Source organism: Leopardus geoffroyi, chromosome D3 (genome assembly GCF_018350155.1).
Source record: "Leopardus geoffroyi isolate Oge1 chromosome D3, O.geoffroyi_Oge1_pat1.0, whole genome shotgun sequence".
NCBI classification, from domain to species: Eukaryota; Metazoa; Chordata; class Mammalia; order Carnivora; family Felidae; genus Leopardus; species Leopardus geoffroyi.
The window spans coordinates 2,045,065-2,067,504 of record NC_059339.1 but is presented as its reverse complement, the minus strand read 5'-3'; the positions used below and the strand labels follow the sequence as shown (position 1 = coordinate 2,067,504).

General features: G+C 60.6%; 1 protein-coding gene and 1 long non-coding RNA gene across 26 annotated transcripts in view; one reads left to right on the top strand and one right to left on the bottom strand.

Moving 5' to 3' along the window:
- Positions 1-22,440, bottom strand: part of RIMBP2 (RIMS binding protein 2) — a 227,505-nt gene that overhangs the window by 46,093 nt on the left and 158,972 nt on the right. For 18 of the 25 annotated variants that reach the window (XM_045459510.1, XM_045459508.1, XM_045459509.1 and 15 more), the window contains 6 exons: positions 20,018-20,068; positions 18,546-18,566; positions 8,948-9,149; positions 5,735-5,880; positions 5,031-5,110; positions 1,149-1,258 (listed from right to left, as the gene is read on the bottom strand). In XM_045459510.1, the coding sequence (XP_045315466.1) occupies positions 1,149-1,258; positions 5,031-5,110; positions 5,735-5,880; positions 8,948-9,149; positions 18,546-18,566; positions 20,018-20,068 (610 nt within the window). Of the gene's footprint in view, positions 1-1,148; positions 1,259-5,030; positions 5,111-5,734; positions 5,881-8,947; positions 9,150-18,545; positions 18,567-18,975; positions 19,046-20,017; positions 20,069-22,440 lie in introns of those variants that run through there. The other 7 variants (XM_045459506.1, XM_045459504.1, XM_045459523.1 and 4 more) reach the window with 3 other exon arrangements.
- Positions 16,244-17,066, top strand: LOC123588476. The gene is made up of 2 exons (XR_006707862.1): positions 16,244-16,357; positions 16,901-17,066. It is a non-coding gene; the product is annotated as an uncharacterized LOC123588476 (long non-coding RNA).

Here is a 22,440-nt window from a genome sequence, read left to right as displayed (position 1 = left end):
TGAAAAAGAGTGACGGTGATGTGAACGTAGCTTAAGAGTTCGGGCTGTGCTGCCACCAGCCGTGGCGGATTTCTCGCGTGGACGGCCCACAGCTCTGCTGCCACGTGCCCGCCTGGCCGTGGCACGTGGTAGGGAGCGACGCAGCCCACGGCCGGGCGGCTGTTTAGCGTCAAGACGCAACCTGTGGGGCGCCCGGGTGGCTCGGTCGTTCGAGCAGGACTTCAGCTCAGGTCACGATCTCACAGGTCACGAGTTTGAGCCCCACGTCGGGCTCTCTGTTGTTAGCGCAGAGCCTTTGGATCCCGTCCCCCCTCGCTCTACCCCTCCCCCACTCCTCTCTCTCAAAACTAAATGTTGTTAAAAAAAAAAAAAAAAAAAAAAAAAAAACGGAAGCAATCCAACCTCCCGTCCAGCAAACACCAGCTCGAAAGCCAACTGCGTCTATCAGCCCTGGGAACACTCAGCAAGGCCGTGAAACAGGAGCCCGCTAATTTAGCAAGAACTGGTCCCACAGCTCAAGGTAAGAGGCCAAGACCCTCCTGTTCGTCCAGGGTGACCGAGCGACTGGGGACTGAGGAGTGTCTTGAGGCTCATGAAGCCGCTGGTGCTGTCCCGAGCTCATGCCCGGGTTACAAAAGGGACGGAAGGTTCGGCGTCCCAGAGGGAGGAAGGAGGTCGCATTTCCCGATTTCGGACTGGGGGGGGCGGTAACCCTGAAGGGAGGGATCCAGCAGCACGTGGGGCAGACAGCCAGAAAGCCCGGAGGTCAGCGGGATCGCCCTGAGCCAGGCGGGGTCATCTGTCCTGCCGGGAAGGAGGTCAGCTGGGGGTCCGGGGGTCCTGGGGCAGTAACATAGAAGACGCAACAGATCCCCTCTGGGAACAGCAGTCCGTCGGCCCGGTGTGTCCGCACAGCCCCCCGGCGAGCTCTGCGGGGACGGACGTTGCAGACCTCCGCCAGTGCGTCAGGTCTGCGGGGTCAGGACACCCCACTCAGTCGTCAGAAGGGGGAAAGCTGAGGAGGGCGGGCGGAGGGTCAGGGCGGAGGGCTGGGGCGGGCAGGCGGAGCTGGGGGCCTGGCCTGTCCGCGGGGACCAGTCAGGTGCGCGGAGCAGCCCCGGCACCCACCGCCCCGCGCCCTAACAGACCTTCATAGAAGCCGTCCTCGTCCATGTCCCCGTACACGTAGAGGTACTTTCCCGCCGTGAGGGGCAGCTCAGCTTCCGGGTTCTCATTCGGCCCGTCGAAGGGGTTGTAACTGGAGGAAGAAGGACACTCGTGGAGCAGATGCTGCACGCGGAGGGCGGTGGGCACCTGCACCCCCGCGCCAGCCGTGTGCCCGCCAGGAACGGCGGCAGCACCCGCGCTCTCGCACACACTCAAAACAGGGAGAGAGGGGCGCCTGGGTGGCGCAGTCGGTTAAGCGTCCGACTTCAGCCAGGTCACGATCTCGCGGTCCGTGAGTTCGAGCCCCGCGTCGGGCTCTGGGCTGACGGCTCAGAGCCTGGAGCCTGTTTCCGATTCTGCGTCTCCCTCTCTCTCTGCCCCTCCCCCGTTCATGCTCTGTCTCTCTCTGTCCCAAAAAATAAATAAACGTTGAAAAAAAAAATAAAAAAAAACAAAAAACAGAGAGAGAAATCTGAAACTGAGGCGGACGCTCAGGGTCCCCGTGCCACATGACACAATGATGACGCTGATCTCGGTTCGTACCCGTCACGTCTGCCGTAAGTGTTCACATTAGTGAGCAAAGAAGAATCGTTAACCCTACAATCTTTCTGTATGTACCGCTTAGCAAAGGTAGGACCACACCGCATTTACTTTGCAGTAACCTTATTCTTTCCACTTTCCAGTATGCGTGACCCTCCCTCTACCTCATGAAATATTCTATTGTGACCCTTTTTTAAAAATTTTTAAGGTTTTTTTTTTTTTTTTTTTTTTTTTTTGAGAGAGAGAAAGAGAGAGAGAGACAAAGCCTGAGCGGGGGAAGGACAGAGAGGGAGACACAGAATCCGAAGCAGGCTCCAGGCTCCAAGCTGTCAGCACAGAGCCCGACGTGGGGCTCGAACTCCCAAGCTGCAAGATCATGATCCAAGCCGATGTCGGGCGCTCAACGGACTGAGCCACCCAGGCGCCCCTCTGTCATGACCTTTTTTAATGGATGTGGAATATTCCATTGAACAGACTGGCATACTTCACTTAACCGATGTCCTAACATTGGGCACCAATGTGGCCTCGAACCTTTGGTTAATACAATCACCATTGCGTCAAACATCCTCGTAAACGTGACATTTTTTACAATCATGCCCGATGTGCAAATAAGACATACAGTAAACGAAATGGGGATTTTTTAAATTAGTTTAGAATAACGGAGAAGGCCCCAATAAAAATTAAAACAGCATCTGCTGATAGTCAAAGACGATAGGCACGTGTGGTAGAAATACAATAACGAGGCGATAGCGACTCGCACGCCAACAGTACCAGAAAGCTCACCAGCACTTCCGTGTACGTTTTACGAGATCAGCGTTCCGTCTCGGCAAGGCGAGCAGAGAAGACACCAGTTCTCCCAATTTGAATCACAGAGTGAGGTCAGGGGCACCCGCCCCAAGTCACAAGCTCACAAAGAGGCCCGGGGTGGGGATGCTGGGGACCAACATCAAGGTCTCCTGACCCCTGTTCTCTGCAGGTTTAACGGCACCAAGTCACCGTGCCCCTCACTGTCCGAGTCCAGGGTCTAGGGAAGTTTTGCAACAGTCTGATGGTTTTACTGAGTCAGTAACTGCCAGGGGCCACCTGCGTAAGGAAGAGACACAGACGGATGTTTGATGTGACAGCCCAGTGGGCGGATGAGGAGAGTAAGCAGCTCCCGGCAGAGGGAATGGCACGTGCAAAGGCCCAGAGGCAGGAGCAGGGTCCCTCTGGGGCGCCAAGAGTCAGCCTGGCTGGAAGAGGGTGCTGACCGCAGGAGCGTCGAGGGATAGGGACTGGCAGGGTCCCCGTGGGTGTGGATCTGATCTTCGGTGCTGGGAGGTATCGGGATTTAAGGCAGGGAGTGACGTGACCACACCTGCATTCGGTAGAGACACTGGGGTGCCCCACGGACGGGGAGCCGGCAGGTGGGGCGAGGACACTGGATCAGGAGTGGCTCAAGAGGTGATGGAAACGGGCTTTGGCGGGGGGAGGCTGAAAGCTGAGTCAGGGTGGGCAGATGGGGTCACACGTACTGAGCCGGGTCCACGGTCAGGCGCGGCTGCACCGAGAAAGCGGGGCGAGGGTCAGTTCGGGGTGTCTCGCGTGACGCACCGAACGCGCGAGCTCAGAGTTCTGTGTCTGCAAAGCCGTTTGCACGGAGCGATGGTGGTTTCGGGCGGGCAGGAGAGGTGGGGGCAGAGGCAGACGGACGGCAGGCGACCATCCCAGGAGGTGACTGCGCCAGCCACTGAGCGGGGGCGGCCTCAGGCAGGTTATCGTCTCGTTTCAGGTTTGGGGAAACCTCCACAGGCTTTTTGAATGCTGTCCGTGTCTGGTCCCGGGAGATCCCCCCAAACTCCTGCCTTTACCTTCAGAACCACGCCAGCGGGGGTGGTAAGGCACGAAGAGAACCCAGACGCGCCAAGTTCTCTCTGAGCTATCGGTCTCACGTGGTTCGGGCTTCTTTGGCAGGGTGGCTGAAAGAGTCACAAAGCCAGCACCAGCACCACATCAAGGGCACCAACAAAGAAGAGAACGGACGAGGGGACATCGTGCCCTTGGGCCGTGCCTGGTGATGGCAACAGCAGACGGAAGCCGGTTGGTCGGCCCGCCTTCACCCGTGCCAAACTTCACGCTGGCTACAGGATGCGTCCACGGGGTGCACCGGCTGTCGGGCCCCTGTCCCCGGAACGAGACCTCGCCTCTCCTGGAAGAGGAGGGAATGCGAGCCCAGGGCACACGGCACGCGGGGAGGCTGGGGAGTGTGGCTCGCCAGGGCGCAGGCCAGCTGGGAAGTGAGCCAGTCCCGAGAGCCCAGTTCAGCGCGAGAGCCGTCACGAAGGGCTCCCACTGGAGAAAACGGAACGCGTGCCGGGTATACCGACAGGCGGAAACCAAGGACGAGAGGCTGGGTCCTCGTCGAGCATGAGGAACGGGAGACACGAACTATGTGGTTTATGGCTAACTCCTTCCCGTGGCAGAATGTGGTCTCGGGCTTGCCAGCACTGTCCCCAGGTAGCGGAGTTGTGGGGAGGCAGCTACCCCACACCCATCTCAGAACTGGGGGGGTCGTTCCCCACAAAGACTCTGAGGGTCGTTCAGACCAGATGGCTCCTTCGTTCCCACTGAGCGTGGACACCACAGGACCCCAGCGAGAAATTAGCGAGGGGCGCCTCGCAAGTGTGAGGACACCCCAGAAAGGCAGTAAACGGGGGCTCTGGACAAGAATGTGCCCCGGTGAGTTTCAGCTTGCCACCTGCTGAGGGCTAAACCGTCCCCCTGAATGTTGGTTCAGGTCCTAGCCCCCCAGTGTGGGGAACATGACCTTATTTGGAAATAGGGTCTTTGCAGGTGCGATCAGGATGGGGTCGTGCTGGAGTCGGTGGGCCCCCATCCAGGGACTAGTGTCCTTACTGACAGAGAGAGAGAGAACGAGCAGATGCACAGGGAAGTGGCCACGTGAGGCCGGGCAGACCACAGGGATGCACCCACAACCCAGGGACGCCTGGAGCACCAGAAGCTACAAGAGCCCCCAGTGAGCACCGATCCCGCACTTCCCGCCTCCAGAGCCGCCAGAGAACGTGCTTCTGCTGGTTTAAGTCTCCCGCTTTGCGGTAAGTCGTTAACGGCCGTCCTGAGAAATCCACCACCTACACGCTTTCCATCAGAACCGACAACAAACCCTCCCTGTCGCCCGAGTCTGGCCGAACCGCCTGCCTTCGGCCGAGGACCCAGGGAGGGTGGGGAGGGGAACACGCCCAGACCCGCGGCCCCATCAGCCCCAAGGCACCCCCCGCACGTCCACGGATGCTCGGAGACGCAGAGAGGAGCTTCGTGCTTACCTGTAGCGGGCGACACACAGGTGGACTTTCCCCGAGTGCCTCTGCTGCTTGGAGGTACCGGAACTGCGTTCATTATCCATCTGGTAAAGACACAAACCGCGTTCAGGTTACGCAACGGCGGGGGTCACGTTTTTGCGGGAAGCACACAGGAAACCCTTCAGTCTCGCTGAGCCTTCTCGCCCCAGACCACGGAGCTCCCACGAGCCCCGACTAGACCAACTTCTGTGTCTTGGGCACCGGCCCAGAGATGAAGCGGCTCCCTCGGTGTGGGCCCCCTGGTCACACAGAAGGACGTTTATAAAGAACGCATCTTCCCAAGAGTGGACTGGAGGTGGGGCCCCCCAACACGGGGTGTGGGACTCGCCGGGCAGACCGTGCGAGATTGCCAGGCCCTACCGGGCATCTGTGGACACAGAGACGGACAATGACCCACGGCCTCTGCTCACAGGGGCTCGGCCCTGCGAGGGAGACAGACACCGTCCACCGCGATCACATGTCAGAGGGTGCCTGGTGCCGTGGGGCTGAGACATCCGGGAATACTGCATGGAGGAGGTGACACGAGGGCCGATGAAGACCAGATATGGGAATTTACGGGAGGAAGGAAAGAAGCCCGGAGGGAGAGGGAGGAGGAGGGAGGAGGAAGGAAGGTGAGAGGACCATCGTGTTCCCACCAGACGGATCTGCATGGGCGGGCCAGAACTCACGTCTGATTCAAATCTGCATCTTGGGCTAGCGGATCTCGACAGAAAGGTGGGCTTGATGGGCAGAGGCTCCGGCTTGTCACCAGGGAGCGGGAGGGGCCGGATATAGTCCCCAGTCACAGCGCGGCTTCCGACGGTGCTCTCCTGACCTGGCCACAACATCGAGACAATTTGAACAAGGATGCCAGTGAGGTGACACACGCGTGGGTCCTTTGACTTTCCAGCGTGCCCGTCCCCCTCGCTGGCACCAGCCTCAGGTTTTCATGTTGGGAGCTGCCTGCTTCCTGCCCTCAGTCCCCACTGGCCGCCTGACCCCATGCCCTGTCAGGCCATCCCCCCGGCAGCGTCCACTCCTGGCTGTGAGGATGGACTGGTGGCGACGGCAGTGTTAAACATGCGGTGGGAAGGTCCAGCCACGGGGAATTAAAAGAAGCCACAGGGAAAGAGCCTCTCCTTTTCCCTGGCTGCAAACTGAGAGGCTGTGAGGCCTGGTGATGCTGCAGCCACATTGTCCCCAGGAGGCGGAAGGTCTGTCCCACCGAACTGGCTCCTAGAAGGGGAGCCGCCAGATGGGTAGGAAACGCATCCTGGGGGCTCAGTTGGAGCCCCCGAATCCAGCTGTGCGGGAGCCAGACATACTGGCTCATCTACGCCAGGTGATAAGCAAGTTCCCTGCGGCTCACACCCATTTAGGTCAGCATCGCTGCCATTTACGACCCAAAGTGTCCTAATTTACATATAAAGCAGCCAAGAGGCTGGGAATTTTTAGAATTTCGAGGAGAAGCACAGGAGGAGTGATTCCCTCCCTGACCTCTCTGTCCAGCCTCTGTCCGCAGTGGCCAGACCTCGGGATCATCTCACCGAAGATTCAACCTGCCAAGTCCATGCTGGGAAAGGCCAAATGATTTGCAGTAAGGTGGGAAGTGTCCCTACAGAGGCTTTCACCGGCCAGGGGCCCCGCAGCTCCGGCCCGGTTAAAGGAACTGTGGGATAACACCCCTGAAATGGAATCAGGCCAGAACAGACACAGGGCCCTGCTGGGGCGTCAGATCCCAAAGAGCAGAGGTGTGGCCTGGTCACTGCCGTCTGTCCCCACTGCTCACGGCAGCGCTCGGTATACAGCAGGTGCAAAGTGATGCTGCGCAAATGCGCGCCCAGGAGCCCCGGGGCACCAGCTGAGAAGGGGGAAAGGCCAACCTCTGACCCACGGCTGGTCCGACTCCCTGGCAGTGGAAGTCACGAGTCCCGCTTTTGGACAGAAGCTGTTTGAGCAGGTGCACAGTCGACTGTTTCCTCTTTGCAGGAACATTCCAGACAGAGAGACTGTGCCTCCAGCCCAGCACTCCTGAGCGAGAACAGTGGGGCCAGTGCCCTACGCCAGCCTCAGAGGAACGTAGAGCCACGGTCGGCGATGCCGGAAGGGCAAGGGTGAAGCCAGGGGCGCGTGGGCCCTGCCAATGGCGCCCCCTCGTGGGGCGAGGTCACCGACTGTTACATGAGCTACGTCCATCCAGGCGGCTGTGTGGAAGGCTTGCTACAAACCTATTCGCACACCAGGATCTCATCGATCTGCCTGGTGGCGACCCGGAACCACTGTGGGTCTGAGTGCCCACCTTCCGCCGCCGCGGGCCACACCCCGTTCTCCAGATTGTTTCAACACCGAGCCACTCCCACTGGACGCCCGTCTGCATGCCTCACGGAGGTGCGCACACAGCAGCCCGAGACACCATGGGGAGAAGGGCCCGCTGGCCACGTGGGCCGGGGTGGGCACGCGACGGTGGGTCGGGTGCTCTGCTGTGACCAGCCCGCAGACCCGACGTGGGCGAGGACCCGCCTGCCCCGGCGGTCTGGGGCTCTGGTGCACACCAGGCAGAGGTTCCAGGTGACGGGCCCCTGTTAAACCCACAGGCTTCCCTGGGCTGTAACTCTGCACTCAGAGGCTGCGTTTTTCAGTGCATGCGGGCGTTCTGCATGGCCTCCAGGCACCCTGTCCCTGAGGATCTGACGTGTCCCCGTCCCGTGTCGGGATCTTGAAAAGCATCACCGGCCAACCTCATGCGGCCACCCGGCCTAAGAATGTTTGTCTCATCTAGCAACAGCCGAAACTGTCCTACCCCTTCTCATCCTTCAGACGGCACAGCCCAACGTCCCTTCCTAGAGCCAGGCTTCTTCGTCTGCCTGGTCCGAAGCAGTCCTGGGTCACTTTCTAGCTTGTCACTCTGTCCTCACACATCTGTCCCCTTGTCTGTCTCCAGCCACCGAGAGGCGTTTCCACAGGGGCCTGGCCAGCTGGCTGACCTCACAGCTGCAGCCCCGACACACAGGCTAAGGTGCACCATGCCCTCGAACACCTTGGAGGGGTGTGCAGACCCTCCTCCCTCTGCCCTGCTGCTCACAGCCACGTGGCACGTAGCTAATGACCGAGAGGGAAGGACGGGGCACATCATTTATCAAGACAAAGGCAGCCTCGCTTCGTCTTAATATCACGAAGCATCAGAAAGAAACGATCACGTATTCTGATGCCAACAGGGAGAAATCTGCACGTTCTCTCTCCGACAGAACTCAAAAGGGGGGGCTCTGACACTCACCTCCCCAAATTAAAAACAACAGTAACTTTTAAACAGGCGGGTATTCTTGCAACCCCCGTGTCCTGGGACGGCCGCCCCTGGGAGGGGAGCACAGTCCCGACTGATCAGGGCAGCCTCTGTGCCCCGGCTGGAAGCCGCGGCGAGGCCTGAGGACACACGTCTGCGATCTCCATGCCGGATACAAAGACGAGATCCCTCCCCCGACGTGCGAGGTCCATCCCCATCCTGCGTCCTGAGCACAAGTGTGACAGGGGGGCGCTCAATTCACCGCCGTCACTGTCGCCGCCTGAGCAGGAACGGGAATCGGTCCCCACACGGAGGGGGCAGGGCACGAAGGCGGGAGGCGGCCGCAGCCCAGTGGCGCACCTCGCGGAGCCCGGCCTCGCCCCGGTCTCTCTCCTCCGCACAGCGGGACGGGGACAGCGTCCGCAGGGCACACGGCCGCGCGAGGAGCGTGTCTGCCGACGGCATCGCGTGCTCAGAACGGGGGCTGGTGCACCGTGCGTGCGCAGTGACCGCGGCTCGGAGCCCTGGGACGCCGGTGCCTAGGCCGGCGGGTCAGACAGACGCTCACTACGCACGCCCAGATGCGGGGTCACCGGCCATCCCTCCTGAGCCACGCACTCACCTTTGCCAATGGAGGGGCTGAGTCCGTTCATAAATTGAGGGAAAGGCTTGCCGGGCGCGGGGACGTCTACGGAGACGCCAGGGCTGACTCCCAGCAGGTCGATCTTCCCGGCGTGCTGCCGGAGCCTCTCCAGGTCCTGCGACAGCAGGCTGAACTGCTCACTCTGCGTCCGGCATTTCTCCTCCAGCTCCCGAACCTTGCTCTGCACGGCAGACGCACGGACACGGGGTCAGGGGCGGGCGGTGGGGGACACGTGTGTCCGTGCGTCTACGTGTGAAAGCGTGTGAACGCGTGTGTGCACACGTGTGCTGCCTCCCACCTCCACAGGAGGACAGTGTCCCATCAAACCAAACGTCCTGAGCGGCCTGGCCGTTGTTCCTCACCAGACAGACGTGGAAAACCACAGGTGCAGAGAAACCCTACGGACGGTCAGCTCCCAGCCAACCGTGGATTGTTCTGGGCTGTGTGTGCAGCCCAGGGACTGGTGGTGGACACGCCCCACCGGAGCCATTTGAAACTTGGAGTGCGAGGCAGTGACACAGCCCAGACACGGGGGCAGCTCGGCTACTAACCCGCCGACCCGTTCAAGGAACCTAACCCCAAAGAAGTGCTTTGGCAATAACAGGGAACTTCCATCTGCCGCATTTGGTCAGCAACATAGCCGCCATTTGCAGACATCCAGAGGGGTCTCGGGAGCACCGGGGAGGGCGGGGGGCTCCCCCAGACACGCATCAGGGAAGGGGCAGCTCCCTGCTGACTGCCTGCTCCCGTCCCAGCCGGTTCTCAGGTCGGGGGGCTGGAGACGCACTCCCCGCTCCCCACTCACGAACCACACTTCCCACCCCGGTGCAGACACAAGGCTTTGCCATGGGGACCAGAGCGTCCCGCACTGTCCACGGCAGGGCGCACGCCAGGGAGGGAGGCGAGCGGGGGTCAGCTCCGCCCCTTCCCTGCGGTACCGCCCCCCCCACGTTGCTGCATTAGCTCCTGGGCTATTTCTCCTCTGTCTCCCGCACCGTGAGCTCCAAGCCTCTCTGGTTCCCTCCCTGATACAGCCTCAGGGCTTTTCATGAATCAGGCCCACAGTAGGTGCTCGACACGTCTGCCGAATCCACGAAAGGGGGAACCGATCTGCTGTGCGGGGGGCTTACTTCGTCTGCACAGAAGTCCTGCCTTCGCTCCGTTCCTTACTCCATGATAAACGGAAAATCCCTTTTACTGTGTTATTGATTTGCCGTACTGCCCGGTTCCCCCACTAACGTGCCAGCCCCGCGAGGGCAGGAGCTGCTGGCTTTCCTGCGGCGTCCCCAGCACTTGGAACAGAGCTCGGTGGCGAGTCCACCTTCAGAAGGCGTGTGGTTCACACAGGTGTGCACGCAGGAGGGTGGGGACAGCCAGGGATGGCCCGCAACTGTGGAGAGCCAGCAACAGAGGTGCCTTTCCTTCCCCCCCGCCCCTCCTCCTCCTCCCTTTCCTCCCCCGCTCCTCTTCCCCTCCCCTTCTCCCTCCCCCTTCCCTTCCTCCTCCCCCCTTCATCCTCCTTTTCTACCCCTCTTACTCCTTCCTCCCTCTCCTCCTTCTCCTCCCCCTCCCCCCCTTCCCCTCCTCTGGCATTAAGCTTTCCAGCTCCTTAGTATAGAATGAAGTGCTATTTATGTCTGAGATCAGGGATTTCTAAAAATAAACCTAACAAACCCCAAGCCTATAATTAATTTCTTTGATTCATTAAAAAAAAAAAAAAAAGCAGCAGGCTTCTTTTAAAAAGCTGAATGAGCTTGTCTGTGACAGCTGTCTCCAGCGAGGAAGGCAGAGAAGAGACATCAGCCAGCGCTCCCAGGCGCAGGTGGGGGACACTGGGACGGCGTCAGACCCGCCCCCAGCCCGGGCCGCCGGGACCAGAGTACGGGTAACATCTGCCCCAGGGCAGAGCCGCGAGCCCCTGGGGGACAGGCAGGCGGGCTCCCCACCTCGGGCGAGGGGCGCTGGAAGGCCCAGGTGGGCTCCCAGGTGCCGGCGCTGGTGTGTGGGGTATCAGGTGGCTCGTGGGAGAACACGAGCACCACTGAGATGGCCGTGAGTTCATTTTCACGTGCGTCACGACAGATTCCGGCAGATCAAATCCTCAGCACTGTGTGCACGTGACAAGCGACCTTGCTAAAAACAGCAAACAGATTCCTCACTTATGTGACACTCTAGAAATGACAAAACCATAGTGACGGACAACAAATCAGCGGTTGTCGGGGCCGGGGCCGTGGGAGGGCAGGACTCCCAAGGGGTACCAGGAGGGGGTGTCTTTGGGGCGATGGGGCATCCCTATTCCCACGGTGGCGACACGAATCTCTACGTACAACTGACCCCACGGAACTTCACACGAGATGGGGAAGAGGATGAACGTAGAAACGGGCAAAATCCACGTAAGGGCTTGTAGCCTGGCGGCCCGGCTTGTGCCAACACGGGCTCTGGGCCTGAGAGTGCGTCACGGCCCCGGGAGCCGAGCAAAGGGAACGTGGGAAGGATCGCAGCGGTTTATATACCTTCTTGTGTGTCTCAAATTATTCCAAAATAAAAAGTTTTTAAAAATGAGCAGATCCAATGTAAGTAAGAAATGATGCTGCAGGCGGCCCGCAGGCGCCAGGAACGTCTCGGTGGCGCGTGAACGGTATTGCGTGCGGAGTGCGGCCGAGGTCCTGATGGGTCGCCGCTGGATCCTGGCGCCTGAGACACACGTGGGGCCGGCCGGAGCTGTCTGGCTTGGGGTTTCCGGGACAGGGCGGGGCACAGAGGTGGAGGAGGGCGACCGAGCTCCCCTGGCCGGGCCCCGCAGGATTCAGACACACAGGGAGACAGGGGGCACGCAGAGGCACCCAGTGGCAGCACCCTTCCTGTGCCGCTGTGACCACGGCGTCCTTGGCACCCACTGCCGGCAGGCCCAGGACCTGAGCCCCCTGAGAATGGCCCTCAGTGACTCCCTCCTTCCGGGGTGTGTTCCTGTGTCCAGGGTCTCCTTCAGCGACGGGGACAGTGACACGCCGCCTCCCCTGCAGCCGGCTCTGCTGGGAGCGGACCTCAGAGCATCAGGGTGCCTGGGGCGCCCACAGAGGCTGGCGGGGAATGCCAGTGGGGAGGAAGCAGGGACAAGACCGTGGGATGTCGGGGCGGGGGGGTGGACACAGCAAACCAGGGCATGGGTGTCCTGTCTGCATCCACTCAGCACCGTCAGACCCACCGTGGGCAAAACTTTGTCTCCCGAGAGCAGCAGAAAGTCTTCAGTATAATGAAAAACGTCTCAGTTTTTAAATGCCGGCAAGTATCTCAGAGGCCAACAAATGGTCCGGGCTGACGAGTCCCATCTAGAGACGGCGGCACGGCGGCTCCATGACTCCCGGCTAGTGTCCCCGGCACCAGCTCAGGCTGGCCTGGGTGGCCCTCGTGGCCCACAGGATGATCCCCCACAGGGTCTGGGGCTCCAGGCTGTCAGATGGATAGTTGACAGTCTTTCTGGATGAACAGCACGGACTTCTACTCCAGGGCAATCGGCCGGCACCACTGAGAAGCCCTTCCCGGGGTGGGCAGCATGACGCTAGGACGGCTGCGGCCCGGAGCCACCTGCCCTGAACACGTCTGCTCTCTGTGCCTCTATCGGCCAGCCATGCTCACCGGTACGGCCCAAATCAGGAAAAACGAAACAACCCTGATGAAATGGTCAGCTTTTCCCTAAGCATGATGAATGGGAGAAACAGACAATTACCGGTGACCTTAAAGGTACCATCCCACCCTTGAGCGCACAGGGCATAAGACCGCAGGCCCCAAGCCTCTAAACGGTCCTGTGTCCAGATACTGATCAGAGGACGTCTGACTGCCCAAGGCCACGGGGACCAGGCTCCGTCAGGCTGACATCTTCCCTCGAGCATACCTTCCCTGGGAGCTGATGGCAGAAGGTCCTAATGGTGCAGACAGGATGTTGCTGGGCTACAGGACAAACACGGGTGTGCCGTGTCGTGCCTGTCTGTCAGGGCGTTTGCTTGATCCACATCTGTCCACGTGAGGCCACTTGGTCTGGGCCTCGCTTCCATCATAACCTGGGGTAAAGGTGTAGGGGGGTGGCCGAGCCTCTCCCACCTCCAGGCGCTCCCAGAGAGAACGGAGGAGTCGAGCCGGCCACGCCTAACTGCCTCTCCCGCTCCGGCCTTGCTTCCCCTCCGGGCAGCAAGGGCAACACTGTAGGGCAGCAGGACGTCAACCCTCGGAACCCAGGAGCTTCGGGTGCCTGCTCTCTGTAGCCTGGGTGGGTGGAGACTCAGGACAGCGAGGAGATGGGAGCTGGGGACCCGTGACACCCAACGTGCATTGCACGGGAAGACACTCCCTCTGGAAGCTCCATCAGGCTCTCCCCCTCCCGGAAGACAGGAAGGATTTCCGGGAGCACAGCGTCCTGGCCTGGCTACGGGGGCAGGGGCGGCACGGGTGGCAGATGCGGGCCAGCGGCTGGGAGGTGCCTCTGAGGGTCCCAGAGTCACCAGCAGGAGGAACCACTTCCCCGCAAACAGGAAGGCAGCAGTGACCCCGCTGATCCGCCCGGCTGGCGTATTTGAACAAAAGTATTTATTTCGGGATTCAGGGCATTGTCGCCTCCTGGGTGGGTGGCCTCCCAGGGAGCCGGCCACCTGCAGGCATCGGGAGTGGGGGCCGCTCAGAAGCGGCTGTGTTCTGACCGCAGCGGGAACAGATGGCACAGTCATCAGGCAAGTCAACTATCCCTGGAAGAAACGCAGCGACTTGCACATTTGGATGCGGGTATTTATAAAGATGACGGAAACACACCATGAGCACGATCGCTAGCGGGCCCAGCTCGGCCACTGGGTAGTTCACATCTGGCGCTCGGGCTTCGTGAAGGAGAGCCACGTGGGGTGCCGTGCCCGGTCACCGGCATCCGAGCAGGGCCACCGTGGATCATCAGAACAGCAGGCGAAACCAGGGAGCGCTCCAGGCAGCCTGGGAGCAGCGGCTGGGTGTGGCGTCCTGACGTGCAAACAGGATTCAGGAGCCGTTTCTGAGCGCCACACGCCTGCTGCGTGCCAGGCGCTGCCGGGGGCTCTCATGCATTCTCGTGGACCGTCAGGGGGACCCACGGGGTAAGGAGGTAGGAGCCCAAGGCAGAGTAAGGAAGTAAGGCCAAGGTGTGCAAAAGCCACGGTCACACCACCAGGCAGTGGCCGGACGAGGCCAGGCCTCTGAGTCCGGGCTCTGAGCTGGCTCTAGATCCTGGACCCCCCGCTCACTCACGGGGGGGCCCCCGCTCACTCATGGGGGACCTGGAGGCAAGTCAATCACACAGCCTCAGTGGGCCTCGCTGCCTTCTCCTATAACGTAGGGCGAAGCACGTGTTCCAGAACCCAGTGGCAAACTGCAAAGTCAGACCCTGGGGGGCAGGGTGGGGACTCCATTGCAGAAGCTAGAAACCTTCTACCCTCCGTGGGCAAAGCCTCAGCATGGACACTGCTGGGGGTGGGGGATCGGGTATCCTAGTAACTCAGTCACCCAAGCTCCCTCACACACACCCACCCCCCCGGCCGGACATCTCTTTTCAGCACCTTGGAGCCCATGCAAGTCTATCAGAATCCCCTAGATTTCACCATTAGTGGGGACACTCAGTGCCGTCGTCCCCGTGACCCCATGAATGAAGGAACGCCTTCTGCTGCCAGTTTCATACCCATCTGGGTCGGCTCCTGCCTGCAAGCAGAGCCCATGGGAAAATCCACAGAAGTGCGTGGACGGGCTGAGTTCCAGAACCTCTGCAGGATGATGCAATCTTGACCCTGAAACGAACCGCGTTACGTAGCCAAGGGGAGACTCCGGTAAGGGAAGCCGTCTCTCCAGTTGAGGTCTTACATCCTACAGTGTGTGGACCCAGCACGGCTAAAACACAAGTGTCTTAAACATTTGCTTTGGTTCATACGAGTGAGCGTTTCCCCAACTGTCCAACTTAAATCGCACTGGATTCTAAGCTGGTGGGTCTGGACCATCGGAGTTTTCCTGCTTCGGTACGGACACCCTCTGTCACGTGGTTTTACGGGGGCAGATAAGCACCGATCGCTGGCGGGACCTCGGAACTCCTGAATTGCCTTCAGGGGTACCAACAGTGAGCGGAGGCGGCGGCATCGGGGACACAGAGCTGGACTCGGGGGGTTAGTCCCGGGGCAGCCGAACTCCCCACCGTTGGAGCAAGCGTGGCGTCCTTGTCCCTACGCACATCGTCTTCCAGCGGAGACTCGGGAGGACGGGGCTGCTGAAGCTTCTTCCGGGGGGGGCAGAGACCCCAAGCCGACCACGATTCCCGGGGCAAAGAGGCTTCTCAAGACACGGAGGATGGAAAACGTTAATGATGAGTCTTCAGATTCTCGACGTGGCTAATCCTCTGTCACGCTTCAGGATCACAACCTCGACGTCCTGAGGATTCTAGAATTCAGGCGGGGCAGGGACGATGCCACAGCTCAACCACGTTCGGCTTCGTTTCCTGGGCCTGTGACGCTGTTCCGGGTTCTCCCGTGGCGAAGTGTCACTGGCTACGGCCGGTGCACAGTAGACACAGAAGAGAAGGTAGGAGCCGTCCCTGCCGCAGTCACCAGCAAGCCCTGTGCTCCGGATGACACAGCCACAGGAGGCAGGGAGCCCGGGCGGGGCGCTCCCGGGGGCCTTCCCAGGTGGGCGGCGGGTGTCGCCGACAGGAAACGACCTTTGTGTGTGCAGCGTGAGGCTGCGATGCGCTGGGGAGGCTGGCCTTACGCTTCACCTGACAACCAGCTCCGGCTCTCTGACGGGACCAAACCCACGTGCTCCTTCCTTCACCCACACGCGCACTCAGTGCCACGGGGTCACCAAGTAACCAAGTGTCCTAACACCCGCCCAGCAGGGTGACGCCTCCCTGAGGGCCCCGCGACACGGTGCCGGCACATTCAGGGACCCGCGGAAACGTTTTCATTTTAGTTTCCTTGAAAACCAGGAGTAAAGAGAATACGGGAAGAACGACTCCAACCTGGACTATAGCCCTCTTTACACCCACGCAGATATACGTAAAACGTGACACCTGATATTTTCACGGGGCCCAGGAAAGTCACAACGCAGCCCGGATGCTGGGTCCCACCTCCAGGAGGGACCCCATGCCTGTCTGGGTTGGGGGAGCGCGGTCTGCTCTGGATAGTCTCCCCAGATGCGACCCAGGGACGAAAGGAGCCCGCGAGGGTTCCTTCCTGGCTGTGACAAGTGTCTGGTGTCGCGGGCCATCTGATGCCTCATCCCGGAGCGGATGACCAGCAAGCTGGGGGCAAAGCAGTGAGGCGCTAGGAAGACGCCCCAGGGGAACAAGCCACAAAGCAGCCAAACGCACACATAAAGCACACGGCACCGACACCGGTGAGAGCCAGCTCATCGCGGGGCAGCGGGGGGGGGGGGGGAGCTCCCCCTGCGACGGACCCCAGAGCCCGTCCCCTCCCACCCCACGGAGGGGCGCCACTTCCCTGCACACTTTCCTCAGCCGCCCCAGACGGTGCCACCAGGGGGCCCATCTGCCCTTGCAGCCCGGCTCTGCCCTTGCGAGCTGTGTATCCCGGGCAGCTGGCTCAGTCTCTGTGCCTGCTTTCCAACCGGTAAAGAGGATGCCGATGGTGGCCACCTGACCGGGTCCAGTGCCCAGCGGGTAGTGGCCACGTGGTATGGGGGACCGTCTCCTGCTGTGATGCACCCCCCAGGGGAGGCGGGGCTTCTGAGTCCTGCACTGTGTGAACTAATTCACGACTCAACTCTCGCCGCAGTGTTGCTGGTAGGAGAGCTGAGCCCGGCTCCCAGGGAGGACGGGACAGGGAGGTCCCGGGAAGCCAGGCTGCAACGCAGCGGCTGAAGGGTGGGGCTCCGGCACCAAGTTCCTGGGGTTCGAGTCCAGATTTTGTTTCCTACTAGCTTGCCTTGGCCAAGTCACTTAAACTGACTGTGCCTCATTTTCCCCTGGGTCGTCATGGAGATGAAGTGAACGTGTGCACCAAGCCCTAGACGTCCCTAGATGCATCCCTAGAACGGCACTTGGCACGGAGTAAGTGTTCAATAAACGCTATAGTCCCTGCTATTACTGTCATTACTGTTAATCGATTTTAAAATATTTTCTTGCTTCTTTGTCTGGAAAGAACTCCCCCATGGAGGGATTAACTGACACTACCTGCTCTTGGGCGTACAGAGTGCTCTGTCGGGATTCTGGAAAAGCTCTGCTCTGCGTTAACTCCCGACACCCATCTTTGCTAAGCCCCGAAGCCAGACCCAACAATTCTGCGGGTGCTGGGACTCTGCGCACGTCCTGACCGGGAATAGACACAGCTCCCCTCCTGCCGTCCCCAAACATCCTAGCCATTCACTCATCAGAAAACGGGGCCTGGGACGCCCACAGAACCGGCTCCGAGCACGACGGTGTTCTGAGGGGTTTTATTTAACGTGTTTCTGGAGGCGATCCTTACTACTCCTGTTCTCTGTCTCAGTGGGCGAGGTTGGGGGGCTGTTCCGGGCTGTTCTGCTGAGTAGAACACCTGGCCAGTGGCAGTGACCAGCGTGTGACCCTCCAGGGACACAGACACGTTCCAGCACAAGCGTGTGGCACGCCACAGATGTTCCTTGTCGGCGCTTCTGGTGACGGTGAGGGGGCAGAAGGGGCGGAGGTTCGGGTCACTAACGTGCTGAGCCACGGATCGGCTAAGACCCCAGAGGGCTGGCTGGTCCAACGTGCTGCCCTTCTCCAGACTAGCCTCGCAGACACTGACCAATGCTTCCCAGACGCCAGCTGCATCCGAACTGGGTCCCTCCCAGGTTCCCGGCTCCCTCCTCCAGAGTGTCTGACTCCACAGGTTAGGCAGGACCCGACAACCCGCATTTCTAACAAGCCCCCAGGTGATGCTGACACGGCCAGCCTGGGAACCCCACTCTGAGAACCACTCACCCCCAAAGTGGGAAAAGCGTCCCTTCCGTGAATACGTGATCCAAGTCAGAGTTTCGGAAAACACTCAAAACCCTGATCAGAGGGACACGCGGCTCCTCGTGTTCCCCGGGGGGGGAGGGGGGTGGCGGGGGGGTCAGTGAGAAGCGTGGCAGCTCGTTCACGGAAGAAGGTAAGCCCCCAGCACACACACAACGGCGGAGCGTTCAGGGGCCAGGATCGAATCCCCGATGACCGACAGAGAAGCTGCATCCTGGGCTCTGGGCCCCGGGTCCCGTGAACGACCCGAGGGCAGAACGAGCCCAGTTCCCACCCCCCACCCCCAGTGGTCATCGGGGCTCCGACATGCCCTTCCAGCCTGACCGTTACCGCCTTCGCGGAAAACGGGAGACCAGGTTCGCTGGGCCTGCTCAACACGTGCGAGACCAGAGCTCGCGCCCCCAGGGCCCCCGTGGAGCCCCCTGCAAGCGGCTCCCCGAGCCCCCAGCCCCACTGCACCAGGAGGAACCTCCAGCTGCCGGCTCCGGAGGAAGAGCTGGGTTGAGCCGGCCCAGGGACCCGTGGGCGCCCCATGCACGCGGAAGGCATCGCCACGCACACACGGGGACACGAGGTTCCCTCAAATACCTGCATGCTGTCCAAGGCGTTCTGGGCGGAGCGCAAAGCAGGACACAATCACAGGAAGGTGTTGTGAACAAAAGAAGACAGAGGATTCTCAGCACATCTGCACGGCCTTTTCCATTCGTTAAACCCAAAGCACGTTACGATGCTACCACATCCCAAAGCATGCACGGCCACCGGCGCCGGGTGGCGGGGCCTCGGCGGGCAGCTCCAAATGCGGGTTGGAACAAGAGACATGAAATCAGCGGGCTCCGGGTGATGGCAGAGGAAGCAGACCTGCGGCCAGGAGATGATGTGAATGGCAGCGGGGGGGGGGGGGGGGTGTTCAGGCAGGGGCGGAGGGCGGAGATCATCTGTCAGGGAGCAGCATGGCCACTTGGGGTCTGCGTCCATTCTCTCAGGTTGTGTATCTCCCACTGCCATTCGTCACACTCACCCCTCCAGATACTCGTTAGCTAATGGACGCTCTCAAAAAATCAATTCTAATACACGTGATGGTAGCGAAGCAACCTTTCCCTGCGGGAGGAATAGACGTTGAAAGGCAACGTGAGAGACGTAAGAGGTGTGCACGCGGTTGTCCGTGGCCGCTGGTCCCCTGTGGGTGAAGGACGAGGTCATCTCGGGGGACAGCCGCGTCCCGTACCTGGGGATGGCAGGCCCGACGTCACCCACGCCCGTGCATCTGCAGCGAGGGGGTCGCTCACTGTCTGACCTCTGTCTGCGTAGGCGGGAGGCCTGGCGTGGTCATTACTCCCATTTCTCACGCACAGAGCGTGCAGGTGGCTGGGCCTCGGGGGGAGTCTGAGTTCCGTCCAGACCCGCCCATCCGCCACTCCTGGGGAGCCGTGGGGCTCCACGCGAGGGACAGAGGTGCGGTCACTCCTCCCAGGACCCCACGCGGGTGGGACTTTGCACACTTCGCTGCCGAGCCCCCCGGCGCCAGCAGGACCGGCTGCAGAGAGGCCCCCACGCTGCGTTCACTGGGGGCGGTGCTGAGGCGGCACCTCGGATACCGGTCACCGCTTTCATCACCTACGTCGTCCCCCTCCCAGCTCTGCAAATGCCTCCCCAGATATCACCTGCCAAACGCTTCCCCAGGATCAGCGCCGTCCCCTAAAGTGTGCCCTGCGCAATTCACCTGCGGGCAGGGCGTCCAGGGGAGTGGCCCACCTGCTCTCTCTCCTTATTCCCGCGTGAGAGAGCGACCTCATCCTCCTTACGTGCCACCGGAGAGGCGCCCGCAGGGGACAGCAGGTCACATCTGAGGCCCCCGGCTCCGAGGCGGGCGGTGTGGCCACGGGGACGTGGCTTCAGCCCGCTTGTGCGTGCGGGCCCCATGCAGGGACAGGTGCACAGCGCTACTGACCGGCTCCCAGTGGGTGCTCGGAGCCGTCGCCCGCTTCTGGGAGGCGTGAGTGCACATGCCTGTCCCCGAGCCCACCCGCCCCCGAAGGCAGCCGGCTGACCGCGGCACTCACCTCTAGCAGCTGCACGGCGCCTTCATGCTTCTTCTTAGCTTCAACCTGAGCCTTTTTTACGGCAAAAAGAGAAAAGAGTCAAGGTTTAAAGCAGGGGAAAGAAAAGACCCTCAGATCAATGTCTGGATCATCAAGGCACGAGTCACTTGCCTTTTCCCCCCTAAGCAGCCCCCCCAGCTGTGAGGAGCTAGGTCAGTTTTGAGTTCTCTCTCCTCCGGAAAAGACGGAAGGAATTCTGGCCAGCCGTGATGCTCTTCGTAAAAACCAGAAAGCGTGCCCTGATCTGGCAATGAAGGGACGGGCCGGACGGAGCACAGGGCGAAGGCCCCGGTCCTGACAGGCGGCCACACATGAAAGGTGGCTGGACCCAGGAGAGCAGGACAACCCTGCCTGACACCTCGGATGGCATCACCGTCTCCCCAGATGCCCTTCACTGCCCTTCACTGCCCTCAGCGTCATGCAGACTTGACCCGCAGGTAGCTGAAGGTCAGCTATAATGTCCCCGGGCCCCAAGGACAGGCAGAGACGGGGGCCCCGGGCATCTGGCAGGCTCCCAGCGGCTCAGCTTATGGCGGGGGCGGCCTCCTCAAATTACTTGAAGCAAAGCCATCTGCTTCACAGAATGAGAAATGTTACGAGTTTCACTAAACCAGTTTCCCAGGACGGCTGCTGCCTGAGCCAAGCGGGGAGTTCACGCAAAACCGAAACGTAACGTGATCGTCCTTCGTCCCCTCCGGACCCGGGTCTGGCCTCGTGATGCCAGCGAATGTCTGCCGCCTGCCTGCCCGGCACTCACGGCCCCCTCTCCTAGGAAGGGTCCTGAGTGCTCTGGGGCCACAGCCCCCGGACCGTGAGCATAACAGCTCTGGACTCCACTGGTTGTTTAAAGGCAGGTGTGCAGCCAGGTTACAGCAAAGACGCCTTGCCTGGGGGTGCTGGGGGAGAGGGGACAGACACTCCAGGCCTGCTGGCCCCGAGCTGGAGTCAAGGACAGTGTGGAGCGCCACAGCTGTCGGGCCAACATGAGGGGCGAGGCTGTAGCAGCCAGTGGCCTCCAGCTGGACATCGGAAATGAAGCCAGTGCAGAGGAGAGCAAAGGCAGGAGCGTGCTGGATCCAGCCGCGTCCGAAGCCCATCTCGGCTGCGTGTTCGACTAAGATCCCCTTTCTGTTTTCTGGCCCTCAAAACCAAGAGTCCTAAGGGACACAACCATCAGCCGTTTGAGAATACAACATTTCCCGCTTTAAAGCTGGAAGCACTGAGGTTCGGTGAGAGCCCGAGGCTGAATCCCACACCGGGAGGGAAAGCCTGTCCCCACCCGCTGTGGCCGCACGGAGGCCCCCTCACACTGGGTTCATTCCCAAAGGAACTGAGAAGTGGGTCTTTGGAGGGGTGTATCTCCCGCCACTACAGGCACCTGCCTCAGAGTTTCGAGCGCTAGTGAAGGATCTGCGTGTTCAACTGAGACTCACATCTAGAACTCTCGGTTCCAGAGCAACGTCATCTCCCGGCGCTGGCACAGTAAATGGGGGTGGGCCACCCAACAGCTCAAGGAATCCAGACAGTGTTATCTTAACAGCCTCTCGGGAGGAGGCGGGAGCCCGGCTTCCCGGCGCGTCGGACACCATGAGGCAGCCTGAGGTTCCTGCCGACTCCACCCACAGGCACCTCGTGGGCGCCAATGCCCCAGGAGGGGCTTCAAGAGCTGGGGCAGCGAATAGACTCCCGGGTTAATTACACTGTTCTTGAATTCGGTGCAATCTTCAGAGTGCTGAAAACCGTTCCTTTCAAAGCAGAAATGAGAGCCACGATAAATAACAAAACAGGGTAAAAGAGACAGCCATCCGAAGAACGTACAGAGACTATATAAATAACCCCACCGTTGAGCCAGTTGAGTCAAAGATAGTTTCCAACTGGCAGGATGAAAAATAACAAAAAACCCCAAGGCGGTCTGTGAAAACTCCGCCAAGTTTGCGGTAATGACTCGGTTTCCGGCTTCGAGAGAGAATCAGGAGTTCGTTTTCATAGGCTATCGCGAGCTGGGCCATTTGGGCAATCAGAATAGATTGTTCAAATTAACAGTTAAAATTGGCAGCGTTGGATTCTCAAAACATCTAAGCAGCAGCTTAAGCGAAGCTCATTTCGGGGCCACCGTGAGCTTGCGGGGAAGCTGCGACCTTCACACAGGCACCGTCTCCTACAGAACGTGGTGAGACTCTGGAGAGGGGCCCAGGGGCCCGCTGTCAGAGGAAGGGGGCTGTCGTCCTGCGGACCGAGCGTCCAGGGCAGTAGGCTCTCACGGCGGCACGTGCACTGGCTTCGAGGGAGGCACAGAGGTGCAGACGTGCTGAGGTCAAGGTCTGGACCCTGGGCTGGGATGGACCGCGCACCTGACGTCCAGTCACCGTGGCGACTGGTGGGTG